Below are 21405 nucleotides of genomic sequence, written 5' to 3' on the forward strand. Positions count from 1 at the left end.
GTGAACAGTACGAGCAATATAGTTATTTACAATATGTATTATGCCATCATCACCAATATGCTTATCATCGCATACCCAGTATCTCTGACGTGTAATATCCTCATTATAAAAGTATAATTGTTATCACCATCATCATCATCATATGAACACTAACCACTGTTGTCACTGATTCATCACTGCCAAGTTGTAATTAAAACCCATGGATTTCTCACCATTGATCCTTTGGCTCCAGACAGGACCACTAGCTGCAGGTTGTTTTCAGGGAATTGCTTTAGGAGTCCACTGCCCAGACAGGTGCTACTGACCTGGTTGCTATAGAGATCTGTCTTAGTCTTCATCTGGAGGTCAATCTCCTTCATGTCAGCACCATCTGGCTTTCTGCAGTGTTATACACAAATAGCAATAGCATTGGATTACCACTTCTGATTCATTCTAGGTGCAAGAATTCACCGTACATCCAATGTAATGTCACTGGCAATTCAGGGCTACCATACAACAGCTAGAAGCCATAACATGACCTTATCACACAATGGTAATGACAAATACTGAAAACGAGGAATGTTCGCATGCATTTTAATTTCGCAAATTTCGCAAAAGCCAAGATTTGCGAAATTAAAATGCACGCTAAAGTTCTTGTTTACACTATATGCATTGAATGCTAGAGGCAACTCGCGAAAATTTCATGCCACGTAAAAGGCCGCTAGCTCCAATACGCGAAAATTTTATGCCGCGAAAATATTGTGTTTTACAGTAAGGCAATTATAGGCTACTTCTCAAAAGTCATTAAAAAATTGAATAAATGATTACTCAATGCCTGTTTAGTCACCAGAACTACAAGTGAGAGTAAACTTCTCCGCATCTCTGAGATTGCATTCACAATCAATCAACAATGTTTATTAACTGCACCTGTTTTATGATGATGTGATGCTTTGTGATGAGATTTCAATTTCATGAGTGAAGAAGTTTGAAGAATATATTATGACAGTCCATGATTTAAGAACTTTATCTTATCATTATCCTATTAGACAGATAGACAACCCACTCTTGCAAACAATGCCACTGCCCCACATGAAGGCCACTGTGGAATATGATTAAGATAATTACTTAACTTTCTGCACTGATGGTTAGTTTTTAAGTATTGGTGTCAATCTGTGAAAATAGATAGAAAGAGTTAGAATGCATTCACACCTGTGAGCGTCTTCGTAGCTCTGTGTCAATATGACTTCCTCTTCCTTGCTATCATCACTCACTCCTAGCGCCTTAGCAACCGCCTCTGACCCACATCCTTTGGCCTCCTCAAGGATCTTGTGCCGCTTTTTGTCAGCCTTCAGAAAGAATAGAAAGTAATTATGACATCTTTCTGCAGAAATATGACAATGCTCGTACATGTATATTATTTATCATTTGTTTTTAAGACATAACATTCACAGTTACATCAATTCTCATTTACAACATTTTCCCCATTACTCTTCCTTCCAAATAGTTATGAAAAAAAAAATCACAGATTATTCTAAAATCAGAAGTTTTGAATTTGCTTGTACATTCTCTTCTTTTTTTTTCTCTGTGAAAGCTCTTCTCACACCAACTCCATCACAGACTCACAGATCTGCTGACAAGCAAACAAACACAACATATCAAACCATTTCATTTCATCTTGCTCAAGATCTTGTTGACTAATACAAGTGCTGTCATGCTGTATCTGCTCAACTGCATATAGAATGTAACACTACTCTGACAACACTTTTGTGGTCATATAGTCATACAAAACTCATTTATTTTTTTTTCAAAGTTTATATGACACATGTTCTACACCTAGTACCATTGGTACTATTTAGAGAAGTAAAATGGCATCTACAGAGAAAGCAAGGAAAAGAAATGGTGAAATATCTAAAATGACTACGTACATCATATGCAATTTCTGTATATATCAAGGTGCATCTAGATTGTGAATTTGTATTACTTATGTATATATATGGCAGAAGGGGGTTCTCTTTTGCAGCATTTTAAAATCTTTTACTACTATAAATCCTTAAAGAGAGGTCTGCGAAATGAAATGAAATCACTTTGACACAACAAAAGAGCTCAGGAGATATAAAGAAAAGGATTTCAACCCAACAGGGAGTACAAAAGTTTGTTGAACCTCAACCTGTAGAAAACTAAATTTAACCTGAAGAGTGAGGTCATAAACCTTGTTGACAAGTGACCGCAGGAAAAGTTCATGGACCTACATAACAATAGCCATGTTCACATGCTCACCCTACCACTGATGATAGTCATGTTAGGTCCTAACTACAAGTCACATTCATACATTGCTAATAGGGCTCGGAGCTAAACAACAAGCTTCACTTGACAAATCCAAAGTGTATTGTGGCGCATATTTCATGCATACTGAGCATTTGTGCACTGGTGTTTGTTCATCAGAATTTCAGCACCCACAGGGCTCAAGCCTGATGACAAACTTTTAGTTGACTGCACTCACATGGGATTGCTAAACACAATGCTTTGCTAGGTTCACATTAATCTGCCGACTTATTACAAGTTAACCTATCATTTACAGCTGAGATTTATGAAAGTGAAGCCTGTGTGAAATAGTTTTCTAACTTGAAGTCAGGGCAATGTTTCAAACCAAAAGAAATCTTGTAGTTAGCCATTGCTGATTGATAATAGGGGCACCCTTGCTACGTGTTGCAATAAGTAGGTCCATGTGAACGTATATAACCACTAGCTCATGATTAGGTTTGACCCCTGTCAGTGCTGAATTACTTCCATCATCTGTGCAATAAGTGTAACCGTGTAAACGCAGTAAAGTGTTGTTTGTAATATATGTCATCACCTCATGGTAGATTTCTAGTCATGTGGGTGTAAATAACAGGTGGCACCACACTCTGCACATCTGGCAATCTATTGTCCGCAAGTTTGATTGACAAGTCAAGTATTGATTTTTCCTGGTGTTGTTTTGTAAAGGACTCCTCTGGGCACCTTGTCAAACATGAAATTTACAATTTTCTCTATTTGTTTGGAATGTCATTGATTAGTGAGTCAGGCATAAATAAGTGTTATTCACTCACAACACCTGTGACTGACATGTTATTGTTCTCTGTATATCTAAGAAAACAAGTTCATTAAACTTTCAGTTGTGCTTTTTGTATCGTGAAGAAAATATGACTGTGACACTAACTTGTTACCTCAGCAATTTTTTCTTTTCTTTTTAATCATAGAGATAGTCATAAATACAGTGAATGGGTCAGAATATGGTTCAAAAAGACAACCCATTTTATTTATGAATGGAAGTGTGAAACATGCTTTGCTAGTGATATTGTGAGAAGAACTAACTAAAAAATGATTAAAAAAAAATCTGCAATATGTGCAAATGGCCTTAAACACAAAACTCCTCCATTTTGCAAGAAAAAAAAATGGAGGTAGGAAATTGAAGGGAAGAACAGCAAAATACCACTCTCCTCTCTCCAAACAAAAGAAAAGCATACATAAATGATATCACAATGTGGGGTACAAGCAAATCAGTTCACAAACCTTCAAGGTGACAATAATATCCTCAGGTCCCAAGGTGAAGCCAGTGTGCTGCTGTAGGAAAGTGGTGAACAGTCGTCCAAAATGACTTAGCAACTTGCCTGCAACTTGCCCACCATATAGCTGAAAACAAGAGAATAGCACATACTATACTGTTGAAATTGTCCTAAGCAAAGTCATTACAAAAGTAACCAGAATATCAACTCTAAAGATGCTCCTAGAAAGAAGTTCTGTGGTTGCATGAAGCATGACCTGCTATTACTCAGACCAAGGCAATATACATGTAAAGATGTCACCTTTGATATTGCACTTATGCTGCAATGCTATGATTTTATTTTCGAAGTTAAGCTTCATATTAGATTGGAGTAGCAAAATAACAGTAGGTGATTGAATAGACATGATCACATGATAATGGACCTTTGGTACTGTTCTCCAATAGGCAAAACAGTCTGGGATGTTATCCAACAATGAGACAATGAGTGTTAACAAATTGCACATGATACCAATAGATAGAGCAATACAATTGTATGTAATGTCAGCCATTGAAATGTCCACTCATGCATCTTCTTGGAAATTCAACTCAAGTTTTTGATCCCTAAGGAGTTTGGACACTTCAAACGCTCACCTCATAAATGCAGTGGACAAGTCCAAAGGGTGTCGGTCCATAGTTCCCTTTGTCTAGCACTCCACAGAGTAACTCGCCATCTCGGACCACTACCTCGGCCTCGGACATGCTATTCCCCTCCATAGGGCTCCCTCCACCTTTAGGGATGCGAGGCTTATGTTTACTCCATGACTAGCAAAGTGACGATGTGCAGTAGACAAAGGGTTAGGATGAAAACATCATTACTCTTCCTAATAATACCCAACAATAAATTGCTAGTCGTTTTGATTCGTTGCAAGTCAGGAATGTATTGATAATCAAGTTGGAATCATATTGGTTAGACGCTGATGACAAAGTCTGCAGTATTAACAACCTGAAATGTATGTGCACAGAGTAGCAGTTCATCTCTTCAGCACATGTTCCTACAGTATTCAATGTGCAAAAGGGTACCATGAGGCAAGAACTAATTATATCTCAATTATGACAGATACACCACGCTCAAACACACTTCACAGCTATTTTCATTTCCAAAATTCTGTTTGACTCGATTTGAGCAATATCAAGCCATGTTGATACTGTAACAGTACAAATTCATCCCTCAGCACCATCATGCAACATTGACCAAAACTGTCGTCCTGCCGAGTAAAATAAATTTTGTGTGTTTTTACTGTCACAGAACCGTGACATCATATAGTGACCACATATACAACAAGTAAAAATATTTGCTTGCTTTTATTTAACCGTATCCACCCAGGCGCATCCACCCCATGTGTATGTGTAATAACATTGGCAGTCTTTGCCTGCAAACCTTATGGAATCTTGACTTTTTACTTTGTTCATTACTGTCAGCGTTAATTGCAAAGTTATGTACTGCTAGCATTCAACACATTTCATTTGATTTGCATTTGTCCGAATTGCCACTATTGTTCGATCTTCAAGGCCTGCCAAAGTGTTTCATGTGTCTAAACTTATATGGAAAGTATTGAGGCAAGACAATGAGAATACTTTTTTTTTTTTCTCTCTCTCTCTTGAACTGTTCATCTCACCTCTGTTGTTGGTTCAAAAATGCTAGGAGATGAGAATGAGATTGTTATACAACAAACCCAGATTAACAAAACATTTCCTTAGACCAGCGGTCCACTTTAAGTAATTACACCATATTCGTAAAATCTATGTAACAAGAACTAAGCCATCAACAGTAGAATTGAAAATGTATTCATTTATATCACAAAAAATGTAAATGGTAATGGTACTGTAATGGTTTATTTAAAAATTCATTTGCAGCCATGGAGATGGCTGAATTGCAGAATTTTGTACAATATCATATTTCATTTTATAACAACATACAGTTTACATAATCATAAAATTATTCTTCTATTAAAATATAAAACTAGTCAATCATATATACATATAAAAAACACCTGATGACCAAAATATCAAAATTAATCAAATATACTGTCTTGTACATACACATTGAAAACAACTAGTCAAAAATGTAAAATCCTAACAAACAGTTGTTTTCATGCATCTCCATTGGCAGAAATACCTCTCAAATGAGGGAGACCTTCATTTTCTCTTGACTAGGATATGAACAGATGTGAGATCTTTATGAGAGCCTCCTGCAGAATGAGGGAGACTTGGAACCTCTGCGTAAGACAAATGTGTATATACCTTGTCATTGATCTTTGACTTCCCTTTAAAGTTGAGCGGCTTGCAGTCATCTGGGATGGTGTTAATGATGATGGTGGAGATGAGCTGCTTGCCAGACCACAAGAGGGCAGGCTTCCTAATGCATGGAGGTACACATCTTACAGGGCCGTCCTTGTCAGTCAGTGCACAGAATACCAGCTGCTGGTACTCATGTCTACAAAGGAACATGGTCAAAAGGAATGAATGAATAAGAATATTTAAACAACCCAAGTACTCTTAATGATGACTGTAAGATGATAAGTACAAATATTCTAATGTAAAATAATAACACAAACAATAAACACAAAGACAATTTGCAAACACAAATTCATACAAGACATGTAGGGATTAAAAAAAAAAATAATGTACTGCATAGGCTATGTCTATTTACATTCACAAAATTAAAAAACTCATCAAAAATATTATTCCCAATAACAGTAAAGAAGTGTACCTGTATATCACCTCATAGGGGGAATATTGCTGAAAATGTTGTTGTAAATTTGAATTTGTTCTCAAGAACAAAACTGCCTCACCAGTCTAAATTTGTGAAATGTTACTCTTGCAATGTAGATTATGTGTACAGTAATTCTTTGTCAGAGAAATATCTCAGCGATTATTCTATAGAGATCCACCAAGAATGTGAATGGTATTTTATAAGTACATTGTACGTAGAGGTGAGGAATAATTGTCTGAGGTTCACCTAGTAAAGAAGCGCCCTCTGATGGTCATTCTCACTCCAGACACAATGTGGTCCTGGATCAGACCTCCAAGTGGTGTGCCATCCTTTGGGACCAAGTATTGATGACTGGTACTGGCTGCAAGTTACCAGAATCACACATTTCCATGAAAATTAGCTAAGCAGTATACAGCTCAGGATATGCAAGAGTCAATTACAGCTGTAACTTATTGCTAGAACTATGCATTCACTCGAACAGTTTTCTCCTTACATATCACGGATAATCATTCTTTATAAAGACAATGGGAGAAGGGAGCTTTGAAACAGAAATAACAATATTTTATTTGCAAAGGCATGATGACCAGAATTTCATAGCTGGCCAGGTTTGAAAATTACAATCACTCCTTGTGTGGAATATGTAAAACAAACAAACAAATAAATAAATAAACAAAACAAATCCAAGAATTCCATCACGATAACATGACAAAGACATCACATAGACATTACATGTGGGAAACTTATAGACTTCACAATAATCTGAACATGAAGATATGGACATTTCTTCTTTCAATCAAATGATTTGATCATTTGTTTGTTTGTTTGTTTGTTTTTGGCATATGGAAAATTATTGTTGGGTTCAGAACACTCTAGGCCACTCAGGTACATAGAAATGTGCCCCAATTTCCTTCAATATAACTGCTTGATATCTGAACTGCAAATGGGTTAAGGTTATGAACAATCCATGAACGAGTACCAGCAATCGCAATTATGACAGCCTACTTCACACTCCTTTCAGAGAAAACAAATAACACACTATAATACATCAAACATCAATTACATAAGTAAATATAATACAAAGAGTATGCTGTAACAAACTAGATGGCATCATAATTTCACATCTTAAGTCAAAATTTATCACATATCTAAAAGTAGTCCATTTCTGCGACTACTAGATGAAAAGGATTTTTTAAAACTATAATTGTTCGTGAAATGTTTATGTGGGAATGGCATGAAAAGAGCAGGTATGGCCAGCAATGATAAAGCTAATTTTCTTTTAGACTAGATTAAAGACAGCTTCATATAAATTTTGCACAAAGTTGAAAACATTACCAATTGTAAGTGCTTCCGCTCTTCCGAGTTCATTCTGTGGGAAGTGGACATTCATCTCATCTCCATCAAAGTCTGCATTGTAAGTCTTGCAGGATGAGTAGTGAAGACGGAGTGTCTTCTCTCCTGGGAGCACTCTGACCTAAAAAAAAATACAATTTGGGTTACTGGTACTTTGAAAAAGGGTTATTGTAATACTGAGATATCTACTGAAAAATACATGAATCCCTTTAGAAAATGTCGTGCATAGTGCCTAGGATTTAATCTGCTTTGCACTGATTTGCTTACGTGACCTAAACCGAAAGTACTTAAAATGTTAATGTATGTACCATAACAAGTCTCCATAGAAAGCAAATATACAAACAAACTACTGCATACTAAAAATATCTCTGAATCTGTCAATGCAGGTTCAAGATGAATAAAGCCATAATGGCCATTCATCTGTAGCACTTAAGAGTCTTTAATCATAATAATATTTCACTAGTGGAATTCTAAGAACTAGAAAAGCACTTTGAGAGTGCAGACCTCCGCCAAGCAGTTACTTTCCACCGATGACCTTGCTCTTCCCAAAGAGATTTTTTCTCCTCTCTACCACTGGGGAAAAGCTCTTTGGGCTCTTCCATAGAGATCAGTGATTTCCACCCATAGGTCTACATGCTGAAAAATTGCCCGATTTCCCAATATAGAAGCCTTTGTTACGTCATAAACCCTCAGCTGCACGGCGCGCCTCGCCCTAGCAGAAACTAGAGCACGCACTTTAGTGCGCGCATGCAAACCTCAAATACGCACAGCCTGAACTCCCAAGTTCATTGACCCTACCTGCCAAAATATCAAAAATCCTCCATAAATTCCCCAAAAATTCTCGGATCACTACCATAAGTTAATCGTTTGTTACTTGTGTCATTCTCAACCTTTCCTGCAAGTTTAATTCCAATAAGTTAACTATTTTTTTAGTTATTTTGCACACGGACAAACTAACGAACTAACTAACAAACAAACCAAAGGTAACGAAAACATAACCTCCCTTGGCGAAGGTAATAAAGGCTCTCTTACAGTACACCAAGCCCTGTAAAAAGACATTAATAACTCATTCAGAGATGCATCATTCGTGCATTTAGGTGATTGCAGGGCTCTAAATCTTTAGCAGTACCTTGCAACCCATGCAAATCACATCTGTGTCAACAATGATATGAAACCTGGAGTATGCACTCAGAAGCACGATATACATGTAAACACAACATGGAAGACATGCTCATAAAAACTTCATAAAACAAAAGAGTCTTTGAAAGACAATGTGATGGTATGGAAGGAGCACAACTCTGTGTAAGGAAAAAGCAACAGAGCAAGTACAGTACATTGTATCCTGCTATAAATGCTTCTCTACGAAGGACATACCTTGTGTGCCATGATGCCTGGTTTGTGAAGAGTTGGCTGTCTGTTCAGCAGCACTATATCACCTGTCTGTAGATGTCTATGGACCTGCATAGACAAGGAGACAAAGATTCCACTCACTTTATTCGTGCCTACCCAGATTACAGAGTACTACTCACGACAACAACAACAAAAAAAAAAAAAAAAAAAACTTGATCTCTACAGTCTACCAGGACTGAATTTAATGGTTAAATGGAATGACACATACACTTTTACAAACCCAAACACAACATGATATTGGGATAAATCAAAACCACTGTTTAGTGATGTACTTAAAAGATATATGAACAGAAAAGCTACCATCAGAAAAATACACCAGATACAATGTGGAAATGGAATGTTATACAAATATCACAAATTTATCTCTCAAAGCTAACTTGAAATATGAAAAATTGACTGTGTACTGCAAATTAAACAAGTAACTATTAAATGTACTATACAAGTGTACTGTTATTCTCATTTGCTAACACAAAATATGTAAGAAGAAATAGACGATCCCATTTATAAGGAAAGATACCTTTTTGGATCCTGTGATGTTGTTGCCAAGGTTACTTGGTGTCAGGAGGCATTTGGCGACTGACTCTCTATGGGCTTGGTTGACGGCACTTAGTCTAGTCATTGATCCAGTCTCATTTTCAACCAGCACAGCTCTGCAGCAAGTAAATATGACAGCACAGACATTATATACCTCATAATCAAGATTCTTATCACTGACTGATCAAAAGTATATCATGTGACATGGTGCAGTTCCGGCTATCATTGCCTCACGGTTTTGACTTTCTATCACTTGACCTAAGGTCAAATGATAGAAAGGCAAAACCCTCTGATAGAAAACGTAACCCCTCCGCGACTTTTCCACACAATACTGTACACGTTATTGTCTGCAGCCCACACCTAAATTCACTTACGATTTGATTTTCCAATGACGTTACTAGGCTATTGGTTACGTTCACTACTCGCATCATAGATACGTGTAGCACAAGCGTGTTGGAATATTTCAACACGGCAAGTATGAGAATCTCCAAGATTCGAAATGTTGAATGTGGAGGATTTGGAGCAGTTTCTAAGAGGAAACAGATAGCAAAGCAAAAAGAGACCAATCAAGTGTGCAGTGTCTATCTTCATGGATAACTGTTCAGCAGGCAATGTTGGAGATGTTGAAAACATGAGCAACACAGAGTTAGATAGTCTGCTGTCAAGGTTTTATGCAGGAGCTCGGAATAAGGCTGGTGAGTTGTACTGTAAGAAAACGACTCACTGCAAGTGATTTGCTATGGTCTGCACAGGCACTTCCAAACCACTCCCAATGTTGACATTGTGAAAGTCAATGAAATTCAAGGGTTCTAACAAGATCTTCAAAGCCTTCCAGGAAAAATTGAAGAAAAGTGGAAAGGGTAATGTCAAACGACACCCATCAAAGCACCCAAGTGACATGGAACACTTTTAGCAGAGCCTGGATTTGAATACTGTGGAAGGGTTACAGCGAAGTCATAATTTATTTTGCCAATTGTGGATGAGAGAACGTATTATGAGAAATGACACCAGATTATTTTGAGCTGCACATGGAAGAAAGTGGTAGCCACTACTTTTAGAGATAAACTGACAACAATCATGATGATGAGCACTCACAAGCTGGACTAATGTTTGAGATACCAGGACACCCGAGATGCCCAGTGAGTAATTTGACGAAGTACAAGAATAAGCTGCACCCTCTTTGTCCATGGATGTGACACAGACCAAGGCCACAGGTTACTAAAGATGATCCTCAGTGGTATGTTAACATGCCAATAGGAAAGAATCAGCTGGGAGAGTTCACAAAGATCATATCCAAAAAGGATTGATGTAGAAAGTAACACAAACCACTGCCTGAGAGCTACAAGTGTGACAACCCTGGATCATGCCGGCTTCCCAACCACACAAATCATGGCAGTTTCTGGACATCAATCTGAAACTAGTGTTAAATATCACAGCTGCACCAGTGGTGCCCAAAAGGAAGATATGTCTGATGCCATTTCTTCAGTCCTCAGTGTGAGGCCAACAAATGAAGAAGATCTAGAAATTCATCCTGTAGATCCACAACCTGGACCTAGCAAAGCTGGATGACAGGTCTTTGTCCAACCCATAGCCTTCAGCACATGTAGCTGTTAGCTTGACAAACGAACCAAAGAGTGACAGTCGGGTTGAAGATCTCATCAACGATATTGTAAAATCACCAGCCATATTGCAAGACATCACTAATTCTCCCATAACGATCACCTCAACAAACACAGTCAACACAAATTTCCACTTTCATGGCTGTTTTGTGAACATTTATAATAAATAGGCTAAGTCTCTGGCCTATCTAGACTGTAAATATGTTCCTGTGTTGCAGCCAAACTGTCAATATATTACTCCGAGAAGCAAAGATTGTTCACGTTTGAGTTCTATTTTTTCATTCAGTGTTGGACACGAGATCTGATTCTATTCTGGTAAGTAGAAATTCTTTTGATCTCATTTCCTGTCAGATCTACAAACGGAGGTCAAGACCCATACGTTTTTATTGTAGGCCTATGTTGTGTGGCTACAGTATAAGGTCTTTACAAACACTGTGACTTTTGCATGAAGGATTGAAATAGTTATATTGTGAGCAGTGACATCACTTCAGGTAATATAATTCCAGAATTTGATTGGCTTCTGACAGGGATAGCAAGCACAGATGTGTACTACATATATAGACCATAATATTCCCTTGTCTATCACAGCTTCCTAAGTTGACAGTCTCTTGAGAGTTATATTTTACCTCAAAGACAATATTTTTCCTCAGTGCTGTGCATTTTAGGTAACATATATCATTTTCTTGGAATATATAACTCCCACTAGGAGTGTTTTTACAGCTTCAAAAAAAAAAAAAGACACTATCTGCAAAATAATCCCACTTGTACAGACTAGCAATATGTTAGAATAAAAATCAGTACTGTTTTCACAGCCAGTAGGTGATAGTTGCTTCATGGTGATAGTTGCTTCATTAATGAGAGGTGGCAGACATCATTGAAAGTTCCTCACCCTGGGTGAGCATCTGGTCCATTCATGACCATCCGTCTCAGCTGCTGGACATTCCAGTCAGTGACCGGCTGAGGGTAGGTCAGTCGCTTAGCAATCACCTCCGGAATGCCGATCTCATCGGTGTTGATGTACGGGTCAGGTGAGATGACCGAGCGGGCGGCATAGTTCACTCGCTTCCCCATCATGTGCTTGCGAAAGAGACCTTCTTTTCTCTCTAACAGCTGCAGGGCAGGATGAGTTGAGGAAAGCATTGGATTGTGGTCACATACTTTGAATTATGAGATAAAGATACAAATGTACTGTATTGTTATTACACCAGCTTGATGCTTTATTGAACATACAAGTACATGTAATCTCTGATGCATCCTCTCTCAATTCCCACAATTATAGATGTATAGAAGAGATTAAGAATCAGAATGAGAATATTTTGAATTTTGCCAATTATGATGTTACATTTGTCAGGGCTAGGATAGTTGATTTTACACAATACATGTACATGAGTCCTATTTCTTTCAAGCATTTACCAGACTTTGAGGGTATTGCCCCCCCCCCCCCAAAAAAAAAAAAAAAAGACAAAAAAAAGAAGAATTGCAATCAATGGCAAATTGCATATTAATCACAAGACTTCTGATTAATTTTAGGGATTTACAAATTGATTGCAACTTCTGGCAATGCTCCTTGTGGCTTTATTAACTTTCAGCCCATATCATATGGACAAGGTGACCAATATCATTAGCCTTGCAAACAGCAATAGAGCTGTTCACAGGTGAATGTTTTGTGGAAAAACAGTATTTTCATTTTCCTGCACTATACATGTGTAGTAACAAAATTTTGGGAAAAACATTATTTTCCATGAAACATGATTTGTGGCAAAAACGAGTACAAAATATTGCCCCCCAAAAGTAACAGTTAGCATCTCTGATCATGGTTTAACATTGAGTCAAGTTTATATTTGATGTAGAACACAACTAAAATGGTAGCATGGTGTAAACACATATCCTTCTTGAAGTTACAACAATACCTGTTTAATCCCAGGGAACTTCTCTGTGGAGAGTCTGTCCAGGTCACTGTCCACCACACAGTTGACGTGGGTCTGCAGGTTGGTCCAGGCATTCTGGAGCTTCTCTGGGAGAGTCTTACCAGGGATGGAGCTCAGCACACTCTGATAGCACATCATAAAGACAAACAATGGGTAGTGCACACAACACTAGATGCAGCTATTCTACAACTGACAATGACATGTGACAACTACCAAAGCAACAACCTACAAATATGTGCACAGACAGTTGTACAATGTGTGGATCACAGGCTCACTAGAGCAGAGAAAACCCAATGTTTGCCTACTGTGCAACATGCAATAAATGCAACTGCTGTAAGTGCTTCATAAAATTCTCAAAGAATATGTTTGGAAAAAAGAACAACATAATTGGTGGTAAGGAGTAATTTGTGCTCATTTGATGGCACAGATTCTGTGACGGTAATAATTCAATGTGAATGATATGAACGAAAGAGTTTGTGCTCCAGGCTTTTAGTGAGCAATGTCTCAGGCTATGACATAGAGAAAGCAACTTTGGGTATTTCACAATGAATCCAACAACATAATGCTTAGAAATCATGGGAGTAAACACATACTCGCACACTGCTGCCTTACAAGATACTTGTGTGTATACTCTATGGAGGATGACGGTGGCACACTGACACAGCACAATGCCTATTACAAGACATGCACTGAGATTGTGGAAATGCCATCACTGGATTGTGTAACAAAAGCTCCTGCAACTGGTTGTTTACATGCAAAAAAACCCAAACAAACAAAAAAAAAAAAACCACCCAAACAAACAAGCAAACAATCCATGAAATGAAAAGCTACCTGATCAATATTCTCTTTGTTCTCTGATTGCTTCTTGTTGTCTCTTGTCCTGGGAATGTCTTCCAGCTTGACAAGCTGCTCTCCAGCACTGGCCTCCCCCTGACTGGTGGCATGTCCTATCACCTTGAGGAGATGTTGGACGGTGTGGCAGTCTGACAATACTTTACTCAGATTGGCTGTCTGGGGATTCTCAAAGGTTTTATCACCCATCCTGGAAATCTGGAAGCAGTAAGTGAAACCAAATCTAATCAATTGCATTATCTTTTCAACTGCATAAACATGATTGTCAGGAAACACTTACCCAGCTGCCATAACACACATTTGCTTGTTTTGTCAATAAAGCTGCACAAGTGTAAGATTTTAGATTTCGTATTCTAAAAAGGAGTTAAAAATCATAACTATAAGCTTAAAACCCAGAAGGGCAGGAATACTTTCTTATAGCTTGCAATCTGCATTTCTGGTAACTTGAATTAATGTACATGAACTACAGATGAAAAATCAAAGACATAAAGAAAAAAAAAATGTCTACAAGCCATAGGTCTCTAGCCTCCACAAAGAGAAAATCAAACCCAACAAATATCTACAAAGAAAGTATTTCGTTTTGTTTTGTAACTCATTGTCTGTATTCTTTGTGTCTTTTGCTGCTTATTCTCACCTGAGCATTCTTTGTTATCCATTTGCATTCTGTTTTTCTTGATATCTCTCTTGCTGTTGTTACTCTGATCTATATTATTCACTATTTTTTCCTCCTGGAGCACATCTTTTTTTTTTTTCCTACAAAGATATTAATATGTAGACAATTCTACAGTGACAAGACATTTTACTAAATAATAACCCTTTAAAGGGGCAGAATAGTTTTTGGTTATGATAGAGATTATTACAGGTGCATAGTCCCGGTAGTGTAGAGGGCGCTGTCAATGATACTGCCGATTACCGTTAGCATTGATACGAAGATTACCGAAGTTGAGCTGTCATCAAGAGTAAAGTGCGTAGGTGTTGCTAAGTACCGTTGCCTTCGTTGTCTTCTCTGCGCATCGCGCAATCTGTAGTAATGCCAGGGTGCGTGCATTATTCTTGCTATTATCACAAAAGAAGTTTGCTAAAGCGGTCATCCCCCTCAGCCGAATCATGAGCCGAACTGTGATCGGACCATTGACTACAGTGAATCGGACTTCTTCGGACTCGGGGAAAAGGGCCACAGCATAAGCGCCAAAGAGGAGTCGATAGCGTAGGTCTCTATTGACCGATTCGGGTTCGTTGAGGGCAGCAGACATTTTACGGCACAGGGCGCAGCCATAGTGGGTGTATCAGCCAGACCCCCCCCTGCTCTCCCCCACCCCGGGGCAACATGTTTATCACGCACTTGTAACAAAGGTTCGCGCACTAGCAAGCATTCGCGCACTCAGTACGAGACGCCCATTGGCTAAAGCAGTTTTTCATTCTGCGCGCGTGCTAATGTAGGAAGAGGGGTGGGGGAGTGCGGAGGGGGGGTCGGCTGATACACCCACTATGGCTGCGCCCATGCCAAAAATACACATAGCGCGTCACAGAATCGGTCAATAGGAAACTTGCGCTGTGCGCCCGCGTACGCATTTGACTAAAACACCGGGACCATGCACCTTTAAACTTTTCATGAGAAAATTAGAAACCACTAATATACATATACCATTGAAATATCAAAGAGTAACCATTCTAAGAGGAATTCAATTTATTTGATGAAAATTGGTTTTGAAATGATAACCACAAAAGATAACCAAAAAAAAAAAGAGAGAAAAGAAGAAGTACTAATAAAAGTTGGAGCATATATTTTATTAGGATGATTTTGGATATTTCAGCCATTTCACAACAAACTTTCATCAAATAAACTGTTAATTCCTCTTAGAATCCCATGATCTTTAATATTTCATATAAGTTGTTTCTAATCATATTGCAGAAAGTTGAACTCTAACTTCTCATCTCAACCAGAACTATACCATCCCTTCAAAGTCGTGATTAGACAAAAGCCACAATAATCATTTGGGAACAGAATTGTTCTGATTTTCCTCCGTTTGACTTACAGGTCTGAACTTTGAGGGGATGACAGGCAGAGCTTCCAGGAAGAACTGGTCAATGGCTGAAACCGAGTTCCCATCACTGCCGGAACTTGGTACATTTAGGACTCCAAAAATGTGGCGCAAAACTCGACCTGAAATGGTGGTAAGATTTACACTAATCAAAATTTTAACAAACATATACTATATTTTGCACCAGCAAAAGCTGGAAAACACCTTATGAATACCATGTACATTCTAAATGTAGTAATGTTTTTCTGCATATCTAATGTAACAGCATGCTGTCACATACAAGTGAACCATACGGTAATTCAAGTATAAAAATTGTTGACAAATTGTAAAATCATGCTCTCTGAAGACCCCAACATCCACCACCATCACCACCAAAAAAAGAAAAGAAAAGAAAAGAAAACAAAACAAAAGCCTAAAGCTTCTAAACTTTTGTGATATTCTGCATTTCAAGGGCAGACTCAGCATTCTTAAAATTTCTCTCTCATTTGCACTTTCAGAGTCATGCATTGAAGGAAACCAAAGCCCAAATATAAATGTGGACCGAGTAAAAGCAGGAATGTCAGTAGAATATATCAGTGAAAGTTTGAGGAAAATTAGGCAATCTATCAGCATTTGACTAACCTCTTTCAGAAAGTATGGGAAATGACATTACCCACTTGCATAATGTCAGTAGCAAGTCAATGCAATGTGTACAGTTCATGAAAAATGAAATTTTATGGACTTCTCCTTACATATTCTTTCACCTGTTGTCTATAATAACCTCACAGAGCGTAGCAGTCTCCTTGAAATTCTCTAATGAACTGTTTGATTTCCTGAAACTTTCATTAATATCGCTACTTTCACTCAATTCACATTTGTATTTGGATTTTGGTTTCCTTTAACACAAAGAGTACTATCTTCCTACCAAAGGCCTGCATTTCAGAGGGGGAGGCCAAACACTCACCATCATTGGCCATCAGCTGACGTAGGTGGTTGCGAGCCTCCTGGGGTGACAGGAAGACAGTCTGTAGTCCCTGCCCTGGGCCGGCACTAGCCTTGGTTAGAATCACACTATTGTGTTGGGGGCGGATCTCACGTACCGGGGTCTGGCACAAGGCACACTTGCGCCCTCTGGAGGCCACGTAATGCCGAATGAAATCCTGGATGACGTGCCGGCGGCTGTCTTGGATGTGACGTGCTTGCTGAGCTGTCACATGTCGAGATGCTTGCTCTGATACAGAGGGCATAAAAATTCAACAGTTCTTTTCATAATTTGCGTAACTAGACTCTTTGATGTGAGATCATACTTGACTGTTAATCAGAATGTTCTGTCTCAGCTGCTAGTTGTAAACCAATGCCAGAAAGAATGTCTTTCTAACCTCCTTGAGCTACTGCAACAAACTGTATAACAGTTATATTCACACAAATGTGCTAAATAACCTTCTTTCTCAATTTTGCTCGTTTAACCCTAAAGGGGCCGGGCTTTTTTGGCTATGCTCAGACCGGGGGTGGGATGGATTCCACCCCCCGCCCCCAGATCTCGGCCATCGGTGGTGCGATCGCGATGAAATTTTGCATGCGTGAGACTTGCGTCATAATCTACAAGATTGTGTCATAAGATTTTTTGAAACAATTAATATCTAATTTTAATTAATTAATTATGCAAATTAAGCTCAAGATCATATTTTAGCCTAATCAAAAGCATTGAGAGTCTAATTTTTGATCTGTAAATCTGTTTTAGCATATTCAACAATTGTACATCACAAAAACTTCAAAAATTCATTTCAATTCTTATGTATTTTATTGTTTTCAGAATTTCTTATGTATTTCTTTGTTTTTCACTTTTGTTTTTTCTTTGTTTTTTCATTGGAAATTGTCACTGACCACTTTCTACCATAATTAGCACAAAACTAATCAATGAAAGTGATTAATTGTAAAAATAATCAGGTTTTTATGACTTTCATGACAGAGCACTGTTTTCCATAGAAAATGTACACAAAATCACAAAATTGTTCCCGTTTTGGGGCGACATTCCGTTACAAAAATGGGCGTGGCTTCGCAAAAGTATGCGCGGACGTCGCAAATTTGGTCTCAAAAGTTGCGCGAGACTTGAACAAACAAAGTCAAGAAGCCTCGCGATGAGGCCTTCTCGCATTACAGAATTATAGCGCGAAACGTCGGGGGGGGGGGGGGGGGCGGATTCCGCCCCCCCAACTACACAACATGTAACATGGATTGTATTTTGGGAAAATTAGAACCACGTGAAGGAATGATATTTGGTTCTGTGTACAGTGACATAGCCATAACATATATCATACAAAATATACATGTCAGCTAGAAACTGACAACACAAATACATTTCTGTGGAATATTAGGATACAAAAAATCTGCTTCACTGTAAGGTTATCACTATTTATTTTTAAAGTCTTCACCTTTCAGAGCATCAGTCATGTATTCCAACAGTTTGGCATCAATATCATCAGCCAGCGATTCATCATCAGCTTCAGACTGTGCAATAACCTGCTGGGCTATCTCTGTCAGGTCTCGCACACTACCTAGGAGACCATTGTCAAGGCAACGTAGCTGCTGGACAACCAGACGGAGCGTCCACCTTGGGGCCATGAGATGGTGACATTTCAGACAGCTCCCTCTTAACAGCTGAAAACAACAACAACATAGAACTCAATCAAATACTGCACTCTCGGCCTGCTTCAATATGCATTTACCCATCTGTCCACACTCCACAAGCCCATGTTGTGAGTAGAAATGATATTCACTGCAGTGAAGTTTGTAGAGCATTATTTCATTATACTAACGGTACCTTTCTAAAGAATAATTTTGCTACAAAAATTATAATCCATACTGGCATTTCACTGTCAACAGCAGAACAAGTATGCACTGCATGCAGATAGTCCTTTGTGCAACAGGGATGCACACACTGGGAGGGAAAGAGTAAATATGCTCTTTTTACCGCACTCAGGACATTTGCATATTATCTATTCTTCTCTCTCTCTTTTCTTTTTTTAATACACAATTTCTCACTTGTGAAAACAACCACATATCTTTATAGCATTGCAAAGTTTGCAGAGCTATTGAGAGGAGAGACATACTCTGTCAAATCATCCAGCAAGGTAAGTATCACAGTTTCCACTCAAATTGGCTCACCTGCTGAACTAGAGGGAAAAAGAGGGGGTTGAAGACAGGAAGTGGTAGGGTCACATGACCCATGTGACCGGGACAGTGCAGCTGCCTTAGGCTGCATGTTCCACACAGTTCGTCACGGTCACTTGGTCCTATTGAAATGTGAGAAAGAGATCATACGAACACAATATGACTTGTATTGGCAATCTTATATTATGGTCACTATTTCCATTCGTACAGTATGCTTCCAACTACAACTAGAATTATCACTGAAGGTGGTTAATAGTACCCCCGCCCCTAGTGTTGCTTCATACAACTATGTCATGAGGGCAATGGCAGAGACTCCAACTCTCCCATTTTCGACGGGAGATCTCCCGCCGAAAGCCCATTTTTGCAAAATCTCCCGTTCTCCCACTTGAGATTGAATTTCTCTCGCCCTGGCTCTGTGTCTCCTGCTTGAAATGATTACTTAATATCATTGTATATATGTTAAAAAATAAGCCTTAGATAGCACGAGAGAGCATCTAGACCCCGGCCGCAAGGAAGTTCGCGCTTTGTGCTCGTGATGTGCGCTTTGCGCACATCAAATTGGATTCTCCCGTTTGCTAGGGGTTTCAGGCGGGAGAATCTCCCGATCAGAAGGTGCTTGGGGTTGGAAGTCTCTGCAATGACGTTAATACCAAGTTTGTACACTTGTCGAATTGGAAACAGATTAATTTTCCACAAGGTTTGGGTAAAAAGTGTGGTTACCTCGGCAATGCATTGTCTGATACAGACACAAGGGACATTTTGCATAACTATACTTAAAGACCATCATACACACCAAATTTGACCTTCATAGCTTGAATGGTTTATTTTGATACAAAAATGAGTGGTTACCATGACAACACATTTTCCTTAAACTAACACATTGGTGTCTTGCAAAATTACACTTCTAGATCATGATACATACTAAATTTGACTTTAATTGCTTGAATGATGGAAAAGTTATTCAATCTGCAAGGTTTTGGTAAAATTGTGGTTATCATGGCAACGGTTTGTGTGACAAACACAAAAATTATGTGCTCCACATCTATACATCAGGGCCATAATGCCTACCAAATTTGGTTTCAATTGCTTGAAAACTGTGGAAGAAGTTCACTCCACAGGATAAAAAAAAAAAAATGAGGTTGCCATGGTGACGCATTGTCCGATACAAATACAAAGGACATTTCGCAAAACTACACTTAAAGAGAGCATCATACACATCAAGTTTCACCTTCATAGATTAAATGGTTCAATTTGATACAAAAAAGAGTGGTTACCATCGCGACACATTTTCTTATATTAACACATTTGTGTCTTGCATAACTACACCTCCCGATCATCATACAATTGTACATACTAAATTTGACCTTAATTGCTAGAATGATGTGGAAGTTTTTCAATCCACAAGGTTTTGGTAAAATTATGGTTACCATGGCAACGTTTTGTCCGACAAACACAAAAATGATGTGTGTCACATCTATGCCTCAAGGCTATAATGCCTACCAAATTTGATTTCAATTGCTTCAAAACTGTGGAAGGTGTTCACTCCACAAGATTTCGAAGAAAACATGCGGTTACCATGGCAATGCTTTGTCAAGCACAAACACAAAGAGTGTCTTGCATAACTACACCTATAGATCATCACAGATACCAATTTTGAAATTGATTGCTTAAATACTATGGAAGTTATTCAATCCACAAGGTTTTGGTAAAATCATGGTTACCATGGCAACGCATTGTCTGACAAACACAAAAAACATGTTTTGCACATCTATACCTCAATATCATCATTTACCCTAAGTTTCACTTAAATTGCTTCAAAACTGTAGAAGGAGTTCGCGACGCAAGATTTTGCAACAGACCGACCGACCGCCTGCCCGCCCGGCTGACCAACATCACGGTGATTCCTACATACCCCCTTCACACTACGTGTGGCGGGGGTATAATAACGTTATCCCTCAAAACATCAAACTTCTGAGTCAAATTATCAGAATACTATTGCAGCATGACAAATAAAAAAATGCAGGCCTGTAATCATATGTGGTACAAGTCACAAAACTTTTGTAAAATTTCATATGTGACCCTGCACCTCAAAACAAACAAAAAGTCGCCAGACATGAATTTTTAGTTAAGACCATATTCTGAAAGAGCAGACTTTAAGCTTTAAAATGATGTATAACTCAAATCAAATGGACTCTCCTAACCTATCTAAATATTGGAAAGAAAGCACAAAGTCAGGAAAAGTGTG

At 38.5% G+C, this 21405-nt stretch overlaps 1 protein-coding gene across 1 annotated transcript in view; it reads right to left on the reverse strand.

Annotated features, from left to right (window-relative positions):
* LOC140237291 (DNA-directed RNA polymerase I subunit RPA1-like) overlaps window positions 1–21405 on the reverse strand; it is a 50245-nt gene that overhangs the window by 22327 nt on the left and 6513 nt on the right. The window contains exons 3-18 of the mRNA XM_072317233.1: window positions 19155–19282; window positions 18422–18647; window positions 16954–17220; window positions 16005–16132; window positions 13948–14166; window positions 13099–13239; window positions 12078–12298; window positions 9553–9685; window positions 9000–9083; window positions 7608–7746; window positions 6522–6636; window positions 5804–5996; window positions 4154–4324; window positions 3532–3651; window positions 1189–1325; window positions 213–378 (exon numbers count right to left, since the gene is read on the reverse strand). Of these exons, the coding sequence (XP_072173334.1) occupies window positions 213–378; window positions 1189–1325; window positions 3532–3651; window positions 4154–4324; window positions 5804–5996; window positions 6522–6636; window positions 7608–7746; window positions 9000–9083; window positions 9553–9685; window positions 12078–12298; window positions 13099–13239; window positions 13948–14166; window positions 16005–16132; window positions 16954–17220; window positions 18422–18647; window positions 19155–19282 (2588 nt within the window). The remainder of the gene's footprint in view (window positions 1–212; window positions 379–1188; window positions 1326–3531; window positions 3652–4153; window positions 4325–5803; window positions 5997–6521; window positions 6637–7607; window positions 7747–8999; window positions 9084–9552; window positions 9686–12077; window positions 12299–13098; window positions 13240–13947; window positions 14167–16004; window positions 16133–16953; window positions 17221–18421; window positions 18648–19154; window positions 19283–21405) is intronic.

The sequence above is a fragment of the Diadema setosum genome, chromosome 13 (assembly GCF_964275005.1).
Source record: "Diadema setosum chromosome 13, eeDiaSeto1, whole genome shotgun sequence".
Taxonomy (NCBI): Eukaryota; Metazoa; Echinodermata; class Echinoidea; order Diadematoida; family Diadematidae; genus Diadema; species Diadema setosum.